Below are 16,486 nucleotides of genomic sequence, written 5' to 3'. Positions count from 1 at the left end.
TTTGTCTCACCAGGGGTGATGGTCGGATTCACGTTTATCTTCGAAGGAATGAGCGTTACGCCGAGGCCTGTACTCTGGAGCGGGATCAATTTGGAAGTGGAGGGTCCGTCATGGTCTGGGGCAGTGTGTCACAGCATCATCGGACTGAGCTTGTCATTGCAGGCAATCTCAAAACCGTGCGTTACAGGGAAGACCTCCTCCTCCCTCATGTGGTACCCTTCCTGCAGGCTCATCCTGACATTACCCTCCATGACAATGCCACCAGCCATACTGCTCGTTCTGTGCATGATTTCCTGCAAGACAGGAATTTCAGTGTTCTGCCATGGCCAGCGAAGAGCCCGGATCTCAATCCCATTGAGCACGTCTGGACCTGTTGGATCTGAGGGTGAGGACTAGGGCCATATCCCCCAGAAATGTACTGGGAACTTGCAGGTGCCTTGGTGGAAGAGTGGGGTAACATCTCACAAGAAGAATTGGCAAAGTCCATGAGGAGATGCACTGCAGTACTTAATGCAGCTGGTGGCCACTGACTGTTACTTTTGACCCCCCCCCCGTTGTTCAGGGACACATTATTCAATTTCTGTTAGTCACATTTGTGGAACTTGTTGAGTTTGTCTCAATTGCTGAATCTTATGTTCATACAAATATTTACACATGTTAAGTTTGCTGAAAATAAACAGTTGACAGTGAGAGGACATTTCTTTTTTTGCTTAGTTTAATTGGTACCTTTTCATGCCTTGCCTTTGGTATCTGCATTACAATGTGAACATTCAAATATTTTTAAACCCACTTAAGGAAAATAATGAACAGATACATCCTTGGTGTGAGTGTTTATTACATTTCATTTATCCATAATCAATTAATTTGCCTAACCCTTTGGGTTATTACATAGCATTGCTTGTCAAAATACATCTCCATTGTTCAATGCACTCCTTGAATACATACATATGCATTTGTATATACATATGCATTATTATGCACAACCAACCTGCATAAAAATATACATGAAAAATGACACCTTAATTCTCTTAGTCTTCTTCCCATATTTGAAGTCTAAAAATAACTTACTTTAAAAATCATACTGTTCTCCCACTTTCAATAAATTAGAAAGTAAAATACATGACCAAAAATGGTTTAGATGTTCATCCAAAATATTAATTTTAAAAATGGTACAATAAACTACCTTTTTGTTTTATTTTCAGGCATCTCATAGGTCAGTTTTATTGTGGTGTTAAATTAAATAAAAACACACGTTTGCATTGTCTGCCAAGTCCCTGGTTTGGCAGCAGCCACTGGGTCCTGTGAGACGAAGGGTAGGGGGCATGATGACAATTTGGGCCAGGGGGCTGTACAGGAAGGAGGGTGCAACGTTACAGAAGGTTCACTATAGAAATGTACTGTGTAGAACAGACAGGATTGTCTGTCATTTTGAATAGGAAATCATGTCAGCTCTATTCATCACATTGGTCTCCAACATTCCAGACCTTTCGCTTCAATGAATACACCCCAGTATTCTTCTCCTCGGTCTTCGTCCTATATGGCTACGGCACGTTCCATCAATTCCTCACATCACATCTGCTCGCTTGTCCCTCACTTTGTTCCTTAGTTTAGTCCTGGCTTTGAATGCCGCCGAGTTGAACAGATGCTGTGAGAGGAAAATAAATCAACAGGTTAGACCAGGGGTGTCAAACTCATTTCGCATCGTGGGCCACATACGGCCTAGGGAGATGTCAAGTGGGCCGGACCATTAAAATTATACCATACTCTGCTATAAATAACCAAAATATCATGTCTTTCCTTTGTTTTGGTGTAAAGAAGCACAAGAACATTAGGAAAATATTGAAATTTAATGAACTATCCTTTTACAAAACATTTCATGAAACACCTCATATTTCCTTAGACAAATGTGCAATTTACTTTTATCATTCACAAATATGCATTGCAACTGATCCCACTGATTGTACAAAGGCACAAAACTTTAATTGCAAGCCGTCATATTTTTCGCTGTGATGAGTCTCGTAGTGGCGTCGAATATTATATTCCTTCAATACCGAAACTTGTTGCAAACACACCAAGCACGAAGGTTTTCCGTGCATCTCTGTAAATAAATAGGACGTGGTCCATTTTTCTTTGAAAATTCTACACTCCTTATCTACTTTTCTCCGTTTGGATAACGACATTTTGGCTAATGAGGGTGTAGCGGAGAGGTAGAGACCAAGGTATTAACAACGTCGTAACAAGCAGCAGATGGCGCATTGATACCGTCTGCTGTTTTCAGTCTGTCTCAGTGATGCGGCTTGTCTTCTACTCTGATGGAAAGAGTGCGCCCCTTAGCGGATAATCCATGAATTGCAGCGAATTAAAAATATTAATTCCATGTCTTTTATGCATTTTTTCCACTTTCAAATTATCCTGCGGGCCTGATCGAACCTCCTTGGGGGCCGGTTCCGGCCCGCGGGCCGTATGTTTGACACCCCTGGGTTAGACTTACACCCTTCAAAATAAAGAATGCCAATATGGAGGGCAGTCCTGTGAAGACTAGGCAAACTCATAACATTTCATGGTACTGCTAAATCAAAACGGACCAGTACATTTTGTTTAACCGACAATCATTTACACTAAACAAAAATAAACGCAAAATGTAAAGTGTTGGTCCCATGTTTCATGAGCTGAAATAAAAAATCCCTGACATTTTCCATTCGCACAAAAAGATTATTTCTCTTAAATTTTATGCAAACATATGTATTTATTTTTTACATCCCTGTTAGTGGGCCTTTCTCCTTTGCCAAGATAATCTTTCTACCTGACCGGTATGGCATATAAATAAGCTGATTATAAACACCATGATCATTACACAGGTGCACCTTGTGCTGGGGACAATAAAAGGCCACTTTAAAATGTACAGTTTTGTCACAACACAACGCCACAGATTTTTCAATTGGCATGCTCACTGCAGGAATGTCCCCCAGAGTTGGTGCCAGAGAATTGAATGTTAATTTCTCTACCAAAAGCTTCTTCCAACATCGTTTTAGAGAATTTAGCAGTATGTCCAACCGGCCTCACAACTGCAGAGCACGTGTAACCACACCAGCCCAGGACCTCCACATCCGGCTTCTTCATGTAGTGGATCGTCAGTGAGGGGCTTCTCAACAGTATTGCTGTCTGTAATAAAGCTATTTTGTGGGGGAAAACTCATTCTGATTTGCTAAGCCTGGCTCCCCAATGAGTGGGCTGGCTGCTAAGTGGGTGGGCCTATGCCCTCCAAGGCCCACCCACTTGGCTGCACCCCTGCCCAGTCATGTGAGATCCATAGATTAGAGCCTAATGAACTCATTTCAATTGATTGATTTTCCTTATATGAACTGTAACTCAGTAAAACCTTTGAAATTGTCGCATGCTAAGTTGATATTTTTGTTCAGTATAATTAGACAGTGGAGATCTCACATGAAATGCACCATGTGGTTGTTGAACAGGTATGTGTCAGGTGAAGTGGGTATTTGTCAGTGGTCGTGGTTTCATGACAAAGGGTTATGTGCTGGTGGGAGGTGTGTTTGGAGACAGTCATAGGACATGGGGGTCACCTTCTCGAAACGGGAGATCTTGCTGGATTTGACAGACGAGTCCAGTATCTGGGGGGGTCCCAGGCCAAATATGTCCCTCAGCAGTGGGTTAAACTAGAGACAAGACCAGGCACACCATTTAAAACTAGCCATTTCCAAAGGATAAATAAAGAGGCAAGCAAGCATCACAAACCTTCCAGAAAGACTTGATTAGAACATTTGTTGCAGAGATAGTCTCTTTATAGCATAGATATCAACTATATCCTACCAACACAGGTATAGACCTAGACTTTTGATCAAACCTGAAGATGGTGTCTCACTCCAGACTCCAGCACCTCTTTGAAGGCGTCGTAGACCCTCCTGCGCATCCAGCTGTCGATGTAGATGCCCTCCACACCAAAGCGGATGTTCTCCTCGGAGAAGTCCTCATTCTGCACGACATTGGGCAAAAATGGCATAAAAAAAACCCCAACATTACACATTTCTCTCACTGACTGACCAATGGTCTCCAGTTACAGTGACTGGTCTGGTGTGATTTAAAAACCCTCGAGCAATGTTAGAACCTTGCACCGGTTAACGTTCAGGGTGACTCGTGGTCCCTCACCTCTATGTAATGTAACACCTCTCTGAATATGGTGCGCTGTTTCCGCCTGTCGTTCTTGGCACGGTGCTTGTTCCCGTCGGTGGCCAGGCCCTTCAGGCACTCGCACAGCGTGTCGCTGTCTTCAAACTCAAATTCCTGCACAGAAAAACAAGGATCAGCGGGGATATTTCCCCCACTTCCTCTCCACGGACTTTACATTGCCTCCATATTGTGTTTGAGCTGCCGAGCGAGTAGAACCAGGGCCTGTTTTTACAAAGTGTCAGAGAACGTCGGTGCTGATCTCAGATCAGCCCCCCCCATGTAATCATATTCATTGTGATCTAGAAGGCAAAACTGATCCTAAATCAGCACTCCTACTCAGATGCTTTCCCCCCTCTGATAACCAGGTGGTGAATCGCATCTCTGCATGTCTGGCAGACATATCAGTGTGGATGACGGATCACCACCTCAAGCTGAACCTCGGCAAGACGGAGCTGCTCTTCCTCCCGGGGAAGGACTGCCCGTTCCATGATCTCGCCATCACGGTTGACAACTCCATTGTGTCCTCCTCCCAGAGTGCTAAGAACCTTGGCGTGATCCTGGACAACACCCTGTCGTTCTCAACTAACATCAAGGCGGTGACCCGTTCCTGTAGGTTCATGCTCTACAACATTCGCAGAGTACGACCCTGCCTCACGCAGGAAGCGGCGCAGGTCCTAATCCAGGCACTTGTCATCTCCCGTCTGGATTACTGCAACTCGCTGTTGGCTGAGCTCCCTGCCTGTGCCATTAAACCCCTACAACTCATCCAGAACGCCGCAGCCCGTCTGGTGTTCAACTTTCCCAAGTTCTCTCACGTCACCCCGCTCCTCCGCTCTCTCCACTGGCTTCCAGTTGAAGCTCGCATCCGCTACAAGACCATGGTGCTTGCCTACGGAGCTGTGAGGGGAACGGCACCTCCGTACCTTCAGGCTCTGATCAGGCCCTACACCCAAACAAGGGCACTGCGTTCATCCACCTCTGGCCTGCTCGCCTCCCTACCTCTGAGGAAGTACAGTTCCCGCTCAGCCCAGTCAAAACTGTTCGCTGCTCTGGCACCCCAATGGTGGAACAAACTCCCTCACGACGCCAGGTCAGCGGAGTCAATCACCACCTTCCGGAGACACCTGAAACCCCACCTCTTTAAGGAATACCTAGGATAGGATAAAGTAATCCTTCTAACCCCCCCCCCCTTAAAAGAGTTAGATGCACTATTGTAAAGTGGTTGTTCCACTGGATATCATAAGGTGAATGCACCAATTTGTAAGTCGCTCTGGATAAGAGCGTCTGCTAAATGACTTAAATGTAAATGTTAAATGTAATGCTTGACACATACAGCCCCTGGTTGTTCATTAGGCAAAACATACCCTGTCTATATCTCTTCCCAGTTCAACCAGCAAGGCTATGGTCATCCCAACAGCTATCCTGTAGTTCACGTCGCTGCTCTCCAGGCAGGCCTGTAGCTTGGGTAGATGTCTGCGCACAAGAGGAGACCGAGGACGTGAGCTGAGCAATGTGGCAGGTTATATATTCAGATCCCGGTTGTGTCTCAAATAGCACCCTATTCCCCATGTCGTGGCCATACAGTGCACTTCTTTAGTCAAATATGCAGGGCAGGACTACGGCACTAAATGGGGAACGGGGGGTGTCATTTGAGACGCAGCCCCTGTCGGTCTGTGTGTGTCACTCACAGGTCCAGCAGCACAGTGAGGCGGGAGGCGGGGCAGAGGGTGACGAGCAGGCCCCAGGCATGCAGGGCGGCGCTGTGGAGCCCAGGGGCACCGGCATTGGGGGTGGGCAGAGTGCCCTCGCGGTTGGGGTACGACATGGTGAACACACTCTCCAGGTGACTCATGGATTTCACCAAGTCCTGCCACAGAGGAAAAAATAATGACAGAGACAAAGAGAGAGAGAGAGACAAAGAGAGAGAGAGAGACAAAGAGAGAGAGAGAGAGAGAGAGAGAGAGAGAGAGAGAGAGAGAGAGAGAGAGATAACCATGCATTCAGACTCAATTTCTGGATCTTGATTTTCCATACTACATCTCTTTTCCAGCTACAGAGAAATAGAATCAGAAGGATTTCTAGAGAATCTCACCTCTCCGTCTTCCGCAGCAGAAACGTAGCAGCACATACCCAGCGCTCGGGCACACTGCAAGAGGAAGAGGGATGAACAACTTTTAAAAAACGCCGACTTACAAAGAAGGCACTCTTAGTGGAAAGACGGCCGTCGACAACAGGAGTGTGACGAAGGCCAATGGTGACACTCACACTCTGGCGGGCGGCCATACTGGCACAGCCGTCAATCATGATGGCGCTGAGGACGGGCCGGAGGATCTTGAAACCCTCCTCGCCCTCGTCCCCCCCGCCGAGCTGCACACACAGCTGGGCACACACTGTGGCCGCTGCAGCCTGCTCCTCTCCACCACCTGAGAGAGAAGAACGGAGAGAAGGGACAGAAACAGAGTAGAGGGATGGAAAAGGGTGGAGGGGTAAGATCCCATTTTACAAGCTCGACAAGAGAAGTCAGGCTATCGCAGGACTTGGTCAATCAGAAGATTAACTGAATTCGTAGAGCCTAAAGTCAGACTCGATGAAGCTCCATTTTTGGATAGAAATAGTTACATTTCAAGCCAAATAAAAAGGTATGGTAGAGCAAGTGTAAGTCCTAATCATCTTTTCAAGTTTTTACTCAGGCCAGCACCACCTAAAGTGATGTACGTTTGACTATATTTACCACCGTAATTCATATACCACAACCCACACACAGTGCTGTGGTGTCTCACCCTTGCGCAGGCTCCTCTCCAGGCAGTCGCTGACGGTGAGGCGTCGCTCTATCAGGAAGTCATAGAGCAGCTTGGAGGAAAAGGCCCCTCCCAGAGAGCTTAGGGCTGCCAGGCGCGTCTTTGCACTGAGCGGGACGGGAGGAAGGACCACGTCAGTACGTCTCTACACATCTCTGCCTAATGCTGTCGTTACGAGAGGACAACTCGTACACCATCGTTGGAAGTATTCGCACCACTTGACTTTTTACAGAGTGGGATTAAAATGGACTTGTCATTTTATTTGTCAACGATCTACACAATATACTCTCTCATTGTGTCATTTTTTTTGTCAACGATCTACACAAAATACTCTCATTGGAAGATTTGTAAAAAAACAAAATATCTATTGATTAGATAAGTATTCAACCCCCTGAGTCAATACATGTTAGAATCACCTTTGGCAGTGATTATAGCTGTGAGTCTATCTGGGTAAGTCTAAGAGCTTTGCACACCTGGACTGTACAATATTTGCACATTAGCTTTAAAATTCTTTAACCTCTCAAGTTGTTTGTTGATCATTGCTAGACCTCCATTTTCAAGTCTTGCCATCGATTTTCAAGCAGATTTAAGTCCAAACTGTAACTAGGCCACTCAAAAACACTCAATGTCGTCTTGGTAAGCAACTCCAGTGTACATTTGGCCTTGTGTCCTAGGTTACTGTCCTGTGGAAAGGTGAATTTGTCTCCTGGTGTCTGTTGGAAAGCAACAGACAACCAGGTTTTCCTCTAGAATTTTGCCTGTGCCTAGCTCCATTCCGTTTCTTTTTATCCTAAAACCTCCTTAGTCCTTGCCAATGACGAGCATACCCATAACACCATGCAGCCACCACCATGCTGATGTGTTGTGTTTGCCCCAAACATAATGCTTTGTGTTGAGGACAAAGTCAATTTCCGCGCTACATTTTTTACAGTTTTACTTTAGCGTCTTATTGCAAACAGGATGCATGTTTTGTAATATTTTTTTATTCTGTACAGGCTTCCTTTTCACTCTGTCAATTAGGTTAGTATTGTGGAGTAACTACAATGTTGTTGATCCATCCTGTTCTCCCATCAGCCTTTCAACTGTTTTAAAGTCACCATTGGCCTCATGGTGAAATCCCTGAGAGGTTTTCTTCCTCTCCGGCAACTGAGTTAGGAAGGACGCCTGCGTCTTTGTAGTGACTGGGTGTATTGATACACCCTCCAAAGTGTAATTAATAACTTCACCATGCTCAAATGGATATTCAATGTCTGCTTTATTTTATTTGTACCCATCTACCAATAGGTGCCCTTCTTTGCGAGGCATTGAAAAACCTCCCTGTTCTTTGTTGTTGAATCTATTTTTGAAATTCACTGCTCGACCGAGGGACCTTACAGATAATTGTATGTGTGGGGTACAGAGATGAGGTAGTCATTCAAAAATCATGTTAAACACTATTATTGCACACAGTCCATGTAACTTATGTGACTTGAAGCACATGTTTACTCCTGAACTTATTTAGGTTTGCTATAACAAAGAGGTTGAATACTTATTGACTCAAGACATTACATTTTTTATTAATTTGTAAACATAATTCCACTTTGACATTACGGGATATTATTGTGTGCAGGCCAATGGCAAACAAGGTAAATTAAATAAACTTCAAATTCAGGCTTTAACGACAAAACGTGGAAAAAGTCAAGAGGTTTGAATACTTTCTGAAGGCACCGCATGTTCCTATTGTCCATTTAGACAAGTACTAGCAACATCGGTGGCTTTCGTTTTTTGTGCAGTTAGAATGTGTACAATAAGTCCTTGCGTAAAAACATTTTAAAACCTGTGAGACGCACCTTTTGTCCATCAGGTTATCTATGCATTGTTTCAGCTTGTCCTCCGTCTCCTCCTGGGCAGTCTGTTCATCTACTGGTTCACCACCTCCCCCTGTGGTGGACAAGATACAAGGCAATGATGCTGTCCTCTGTGTGTGTGTGTGTGTGTGTGTGTGTGTGTGTGTGTGTGTACCCACCAGTGGCCTCGTCCACGACCGAGGCGCTCTCGCTGGCGCTGCTGTAGTGACTGAGCACGTCAGACGCCAGCTCATCATCACTGGCACCCGACTCACCCTTCACCCCATTCCTCCCGCCTACGAGAACGAGAGAAAGAATTGAGAGAAGAGGAAGTGAGAGCAGGGACCGGAGGGGGGCAGGGGAGGAGAGAAGAAGAGTGAGCTCGAAGTGAACCACGTCTGTCAGTGGCTCAGCTGTTGGTGTCCGTCAGTAATGATATCCCAGGAACCGCTCCTTATAGAGAGCAGGGTCTATTCTGCCCCCGGTGCTGACACGAGCACACCCACGTAGCTAAACTGGGAATGCTGGTCGCGTTGTTCCTGCGCCCAAGAAAGCGAAGGTAACTGAACTAAATTACTATCGCCCCGCACCACTCACGTCCGTCACTATGAAGTGCTTTGAGAGGCGAGTTAGGGACCATAACACCTCCTTACACCCTAGACCAGGGGTTCTTAAACTTTTCCAGCTTGATACCCAAATGAGAAACTAACCGTCCACCCGTGACCCAAATCGTCCTCCATAGGCCCAAACTAAGAAATAATTGTACGATTATAGATGTATTCTCATAACTCTAACATGCCCAGGGCTGACTGATTCCCGAACCAGTTTATGAAATCGCCATTTCACTGCACACTGCCCTATCCCAGCTGGACAAGAGAAATACCTATGTAAGAATGCTGTTCATTGACTATAGCTCAGCCTTCAAAACCACAGTACCCTCCAAGCTCATCATTAAGCTCAGGGATCTGGGTCTGAACCCCTCCCTGTGCAACTGGGTCCTGGACTTCCTGACAGTCTGACACCAAGTGGTGAAGGTAGGCAACCACACTGATCCCCAACACAGATGCCCCACAAGGGTGGCGTGTCCACAAGGGTGGTGTGTTCAGCCCCCCTCCTGTACACCCTGTTCACCCATGACCGCGTGGCCACGCACTTCTCAAACAAAACCATCAAGTTTGCTGACGACACAACAGTGGTAGGCCTGGTGACCAACAACGACGAGACTGCCTACAGGGAGTAGATGAGAGCCCTGGCAGACTGGTGGAAGGACAATAACCTCACCCTCAACAAAATGAAGGATTGTGGACTACAGGAGACAGCAGAAAGCAAGCCCCTATCCACATCGACGGGGCCGCAGCGGAGAGGGTCAAAAGCTTCAAGTTTCACGGTGTGCTAATCACTAACCACCTGAAACGGTCCCTTCACACAGTATGGTGAAGGCCCAACAGCACCTCTTCAAACTCAGGAGGCTGAAGACATTTGGCTTGGCACCTAAGCCCCTCACAAACTTCTACAGATGCACAATTGAGAGCATCCCGTCAGGCTGTATCACCGCCTGGTACGGTAAATCGCACCATGCGCAACCGCAGGGCTCCCCAGAGGTTGGTACGGTCAGCCCGACGCATCACCGGAGGCACACTGCCTGCCCTCCAAGACGATCAAAAGGACCTCAGCTACCGAGCAAAGGCCTGTTCACCCCGCTAACATCTAGACGGCGGAGACAGAGGTGCATCAAAGCCGGGACCGAGTGACTGAGAAGCAGCTTCCATCTCCAGACCATCAGCCTGTTAAGCAGTCAACACTAGCAGCCCTCCGCCCAGTACCCTGCCCTGAACCTTGAGACTACTGCCCTATGTACATACAGTCACAGAACACTGCTCACTTAAATGTTTACATACTACACGGAATATACTGTATTCTGGTCATGGTTCGTCCTATGTAATTTATAGAATATTTCTGGATTATGTGTATTTTTTGGTTTTGTTGCTAGGTATTACTGCATTGTTGGAGCTGGAAGCACAAGGATTTCACTGCAACCGCGATAACATCTGCAAATCTGTGAATGCAATAAATGAATAACCTTTGATTTGATTCGACTGGCACTGCCAGTAGCACAGCTACCGGACTGTGGCCCTAACCTGACAGGTGGCAGAAACACCATAGTCTCCATTACATTATTAACATTTGACTGGTTCTGCACTGTCTGCTGCTGTACTACAGATACCAACTGTTGGGCAAATGTTGATTTCCTGCCTGAATTCAAAGTGAGGGACGGCTCTTCAGGCCACGCTCTCACAAGTCTTTCAACTTGTACATGCGCTTCGATTAAATCAACAGTATTCCTGGTAAATTGGATAACATTTGACTTGTAATTTTCCATCTTGATGGTTCGTCTACCATGGAGGGCTTTATGGATATCAATGAGATCCATGACCTCAGTGGCCCTGACACGGGTATGACCTGTCCTCTTCCTACAGTACTGTTCGCCGAAGAGGCCATAGTTTCCATGTTCCATAGTGAGGTTGTAGCCTCTGGGTCACACTGACACGACCTGCCTGACCCCCATCCCACACAATGACCGTCCGGGTCACTGCAACGACTATGTGACTGGCCCACGGTAATCCTGACAACATTAGAAAGCCCTGAGCCAGCATGGGAGCCTAACCCAGTTCTGGCCAGGCTGACCCCCCCCACAGCCCAACTCCCCCACACACACTTCTACCTATATCTCTGTCCCACAAGCCCAGCCAGTCATCTGGCCTGCCCCATCAGAGAGAGCGTTACTGGAGGAAAGTTCACCGGGCTGACAGACCTGGACGGAGGGAATCCAGCGATTCAATCCCCTTCCTGTTCAATGGCTCTAGGGCTAGGGGAAGCCTTTAAAATAACATGTCTGAGAATAACTTGGGTAAAAACACAGGAGGAACTTTGAGGCATGAGCTGATGACAACAGTACTGTAGTGTATATAATAGTATGACCTCCAGGCTTATATAATATGGGCTCCCGAGTGGCGCAGCTGTCTAAGGCACTACATCTCAGTGTTAGAGGCATCACTACAGACCGTGGTTCGATTCCAGGCTGTATCACAACCGGACGTGATTGGGAGTCCCATAGGGCGGTGCACAATTGGCCCAGTGTCGTCCGAGTTAGGGTTTGGCCGGGGTAGGTCGTCATTGTAAATAAGAATTGGTTCTTAACTGACTTGTCTAGTCAAAGGTTCAATTAAAAATAAAATAGTATGACCACATTTACTATGAAGTCCACAGAGAAACAATGACTTCCAGGAAACACATCCATTAATTTTAGTTTCTATTCTACAACGACTGCCATTGATCTAATTCAATAAGTGTCACTCACCTCACCACTCTGTTCCTAGTGATCCTGAGTGGGCCTTTATCAGTCACGTGACTTACTGGTGAGCAACCTTGACCCCGCCTGGGGAGTGTGTGCCCGTGTTCCGAACCACCATGCACGTGTCAGCCCATAGCAATCACTCAACGTTTCCACAATGCACCTCAGTCATGCCAAGGGGAGGCGCTTGAGTGGCAGGGCTTCTCTTCTCTCCATACCTCCAGTTAGAGGAAAAGGGCGGGACCTCATTGTCGTAACCACACCCCCCCCCCCCCCCCTTACTGGGGACCATACTGTCTCTCACATACCAGCATGGGCTTCCTGTGCCCACATATAGACTTAGTCTTGGCCAATTGGGTCTTTAACGCAGCTTTTCATAAGCAACTTCCCGGCTGCTCAAGGTTAAAAAAAACTAAGTCAGATTCTGGCACATCACAACATGACTGGAATTACAAACAGATTTCTCTGAGGAAAGAACCTGAACCATAGAGCATCAAAACAACACAGGGTGTACGAGATAGGAAAGCTGACGAATGGTAATGCTATGGTTTTGAGAGAGTGCCATGCAGCATTCTGAATGAAGCCTCTATGAGAAGAGTGAGGTCAGTGAGTTGGCTAACATGGCATCACAATCAGGGGAGGGGTGGGGTGCAGAGGGGAGGGTGGAGCTGGGAGTATCCATCTGGTGATACAGCGTTAGCAGGACATAGGGGGAGAGAATGCTGGGAATCCTGGGACATGAGACCAGCTGAGGTGATAGGCAGGGAAAAACATACAGCAGTCAACTCCCAGAAGACAAGAGCTGTGTTCAAATACTCATACTAACCACACTAACCATACTATTCGTGACATAAATTGAGTATATAGTACTCAATTGGTCATAGTATGGATATAGTTAGTATGCCAAAAGTTCCCGGATGTTGTACTACATTCGCCAAAATATGAAGTACACAAGCAGGTGGACACCATTTCCGTGCTTTTAGGGACCATAATGCATTTCTTCAGCAAATGGGCATGGCTTCACAATTCTCCGATTTGAAGAAACCGGCAGAAATTATGCAGCCAAAGTCTGACGAGAGAGTGGATACAAATTCATTGCTTTAACTAATTATGACAAATGTTAAGAAACTGTTGAGCAATGTAATAAAGTAATGACTTTTCAAATTAGTTACGTTACACGTTGTTGGCTGAATTTGTTAGCTACGCCATCCTTATGAACCACAGCTTTACAGCAGTAATATGTACCGGTATGTTGTTAGCTAGTTACCTAACGTTAGTTGACAACTAATCATTTGAAAATTTCTTTTTTTTTACTAATAATTTGAACTTGCCAGGCAGTATATTAATTATAATCTAACTAACCAACGTTTATTGACTTGATTATTCACGTCATTCTTAGCTAAGTGGTATAGTCGTTGTGCGTTCTCAATGGACATTGTTAATTCTGGCTATCTACTCCAATTTCAGAGCACTCTCTGTGTGTGCCAGAGTGCAGAATAACGGATGAATTTACGAACGCTCATTGAATATATGACAGTAAATGTTGGCAAAAGAAAGCGTAATTAAATTGTTGCCAGCAGCACAGTTACGGTCACCAACACTCTGGATAACAAACAGTCTAACCAGCTCTGCCAGGGCGAGTAAAGTGGTCAGAGTGAGTTCTGTTCTCTCATTTGTGTCTGGAAATAGCTAGCAAGCTAGCCAACGTTAGCTTGGGTGCTTGACTGCCGCGGTGAGGTCAGAAAGCTCAGATTAACCCTACTCCTCAGCCAGAGAGCAAAACACTCTGAATTTACAAACAGACAATCTGACAACGCTCTGGATTTACAAACGCACTCTGGCACTCCAGATTGAATTTACGAACCCACCCGAAATCGTAAAATGTCTAGCTAGTCATTTGTTATGCTAACAAGCTAGCAAGAGGTTGCATAGCAACAGCATCAACTTCCAGGTAGACAGGCGGAGCGCTAGTACGCTCAACTGAAATGATACCGATGGTTTACAGTACACTAAGATGAACTAATAGTATATAGTATGTAGTATATACCCATTAAGTATGTAGTATACACTATGCTAGTATGGGTATTTGAACACAGCTATAGTTAGGAATGGTTGAAAGCAGCTACTACACCTGTAACGTCATGGGCCATGCAAGACCATATTAATTGTGACAATGACGTCCAATGGTAAAGAGGTGTTAAGTGGATGGGGAAGTATTGGGATGTGATGGTCAAACGGGAATAGTTGACAGATGGCCATAGGCATAAAATGGGTCCAGGTGACAAATGAGGAATAAGGTTTGAAGCAGGCCAGGGGTTGGAGCTCTGCTGCGTTACCTTTGAGAGACAGGGGGCCCTTGGCTGACAGCTGCAATTGTAGAACCTCATGTCGGAGAGAGCCTGTAAAAGGGGTTCAGGTGGAGAGGGGAGGGGTGGATGGATGGATAGCAAGTTGGCCATGGGTGGAGGAAGAGACTTTTAGACAGAGACTAAACCTCCTCATGTTGCTTTCAGAAATGTATCTCTTGCTTCCCCCAGACAGTCTTCTCTGTAAACCCGTCAGAACATTTTCTACAGTTTGATAATTCTCATAAATGGAACATCAATAAGATGAATTCTGCCATCTTTAGTATTGTCATATGGAGAGTTCTGTGTGTAAGTGTAATATATACTATGAGATTAGTCTGTGTTTGTGATAAACCTGGATTTTACTTGGGAGATGGCTAGCTAATGCATTCTAGTTGAGCATAAGTTCATTATGATTCATAATTTGAGGTTTCCACCACACTACTGACATTTGGCCACCTGTACATCTGGCAAATCTGAGTTCCAGCTTCAGCAATCCGACACAGGGAAGCACCCAATGGCATGCGCCTCTTCTCCCCCTCCATACCCTTCTCAAAATCCATTGGATGAGAAAGCCGGAAGTCCTTCCCCTCTGATCTTCTCCTCCAATGGATTTTGATTAGGAGACGAGGACGTGAGGAGTACGCAATTGAAATCTCTGCCAAGTCCACCGGGGATGTGTTGCGTCAGCATATGATGTGCACTACCCACATCAAACCACAATTTACCAGGGGCGGCGAGCAGAACGCCCTGCTAGTTATATAGCTACAAGCTCTGGCAAACATGTGGTCGGCACAAAATAGGTATAACGAAAAGACACACACAGTACACAAAAGCATTGTAACTGTATGTCCCGCATTCTGATCTAAACGTGTGAAATGTGACAGCATTGCCGGTCAAAGGACCAGGATCGAGTCGTGTTGGCCCATCACAGGCAAATGACCTCACTTGAGACATTTTCAGAGACTGACACGAACCCTGCTAAAAATTATCTCAGGGACAAGCGTTTTACCATTCATGCTTGTCTAGCTTTAGAGCAGACTTGCCACTAACGTTATGTTACACTATGTTGTAATGTCACTTTGAATGATCAAGTGGTAAATTATACAAACCCAAGTTAGCTAAAGCAAGATAAATTGGCTAGCTAGGAATGCAAAAAATAAAACAATGCATAGCATACAGATATGTCTTATAGCCGTTATGTGTTAGTATCAAAGAAATTGACATTCAATAAGAAAATACTGTAATAGCTAGTAACTTTGTTCCATATGCTGATCAATTCTGGCAGTTGCACAACACTTAGCTAACTACCTATGCCATCTTAGTTTGTCCAGTATAGAAGATATTAGCCCTTCTACTACACATGATCGTGTGTTGGTAAAAAAAAAGGTTAGCAGTTAGCTTACACTTGTTCGAACCACGTTTCCCTTTTTTAATCCTTGGCATGTCGCCAGTCAGGTTTCTTCACCACTTCCCTTCCAATTGTCAGCAGGGCACCACCGGTGTCAGTCTTTTTGAACACAATCCCAGATGATATTCAAGTTCTTAGTTTGTGCGATGACACCAGATTTCCAAAACAAATATAGCCAAAACTTGGCTAGCCAAACTAACAATACACCCACGTCGTGTTTTCAGTGGCACCACGTTTCAGCCACCACGGCAGACAATATCATTGAGTTAGCTCTTACAACTCGATGAATGTCGTTTTCTTCAATGTTTCAGAATATATTATCTGTGATTGTCTCCGGGTAGCCGATATCTAATGCCAGGTTGAGATAGAAAATATTTGTCAAAGTGTTTGGGACAGAGTATCGAGCACATTACTGTTTCAAATTCCACCATCTTCTCCTCAGTAACCGCTTTCCAGACCGGACATGCTCCACCTCTTTTTAGATATTGTAGGCGAAGTTGGGTATTGTAGTCATATGATGATTCTCGCTCAAGTGCCCAAAGCATAAATTCATCTTCGATTAAGCTACA

At 45.6% G+C, this 16,486-nt stretch overlaps 1 protein-coding gene across 2 annotated transcripts; it reads right to left on the bottom strand.

The window, feature by feature from the left end:
* Positions 1-817: 817 nt before the first annotated feature.
* Positions 818-16,373, bottom strand: LOC139557061 (interferon-related developmental regulator 2-like). Of its 2 annotated transcripts, XM_071371386.1 has the most exons (13): positions 15,913-16,356; positions 14,498-14,560; positions 8,989-9,105; positions 8,813-8,903; positions 6,966-7,090; positions 6,451-6,608; positions 6,278-6,331; positions 5,874-6,052; positions 5,550-5,658; positions 4,165-4,299; positions 3,863-3,991; positions 3,582-3,674; positions 818-1,645 (listed from the first exon to the last, which is right to left on the bottom strand). In XM_071371386.1, exons 1-13 carry the CDS (start codon positions 15,950-15,952, stop codon positions 1,565-1,567), a joined length of 1,374 nt encoding a protein of 457 aa, XP_071227487.1. In that variant the 5' UTR covers positions 15,953-16,356; the 3' UTR covers positions 818-1,564. The 2 variants fall into 2 exon arrangements, with proteins under 2 accessions (XP_071227487.1, XP_071227488.1); XM_071371387.1 differs by lacking the exon at positions 14,498-14,560 and having other exon boundaries at positions 15,913-16,373.
* Between the last annotated feature and the right edge of the window lie 113 nt (positions 16,374-16,486).

The sequence above is a fragment of the Salvelinus alpinus genome, chromosome 28 (genome assembly GCF_045679555.1).
Source record: "Salvelinus alpinus chromosome 28, SLU_Salpinus.1, whole genome shotgun sequence".
Classification (NCBI taxonomy): Eukaryota; Metazoa; Chordata; class Actinopteri; order Salmoniformes; family Salmonidae; genus Salvelinus; species Salvelinus alpinus.
The sequence above is the reverse complement of the archived record's forward strand: the minus strand, read 5'-3'. Positions and strand labels throughout refer to the sequence as shown.

Excerpts from the sequence above, each read along its gene's own strand:
- LOC139557061 (XM_071371386.1), bottom strand. The coding sequence starts at position 15,952 with ATGCCAAGGATTAAAAAAGGGAAACGTGGTTCGAACAAGT. Across the intron at positions 9,106-14,497 it reads GGGCCCCCTGTCTCTCAAAG|GCGGGAGGAATGGGGTGAAG; the intron begins GTAACGCAGCAG and ends TCGTTCTCGTAG. Across the intron at positions 3,675-3,862 it reads GAGTGAGACACCATCTTCAG|TTTAACCCACTGCTGAGGGA; the intron begins GTTTGATCAAAA and ends TCTTGTCTCTAG.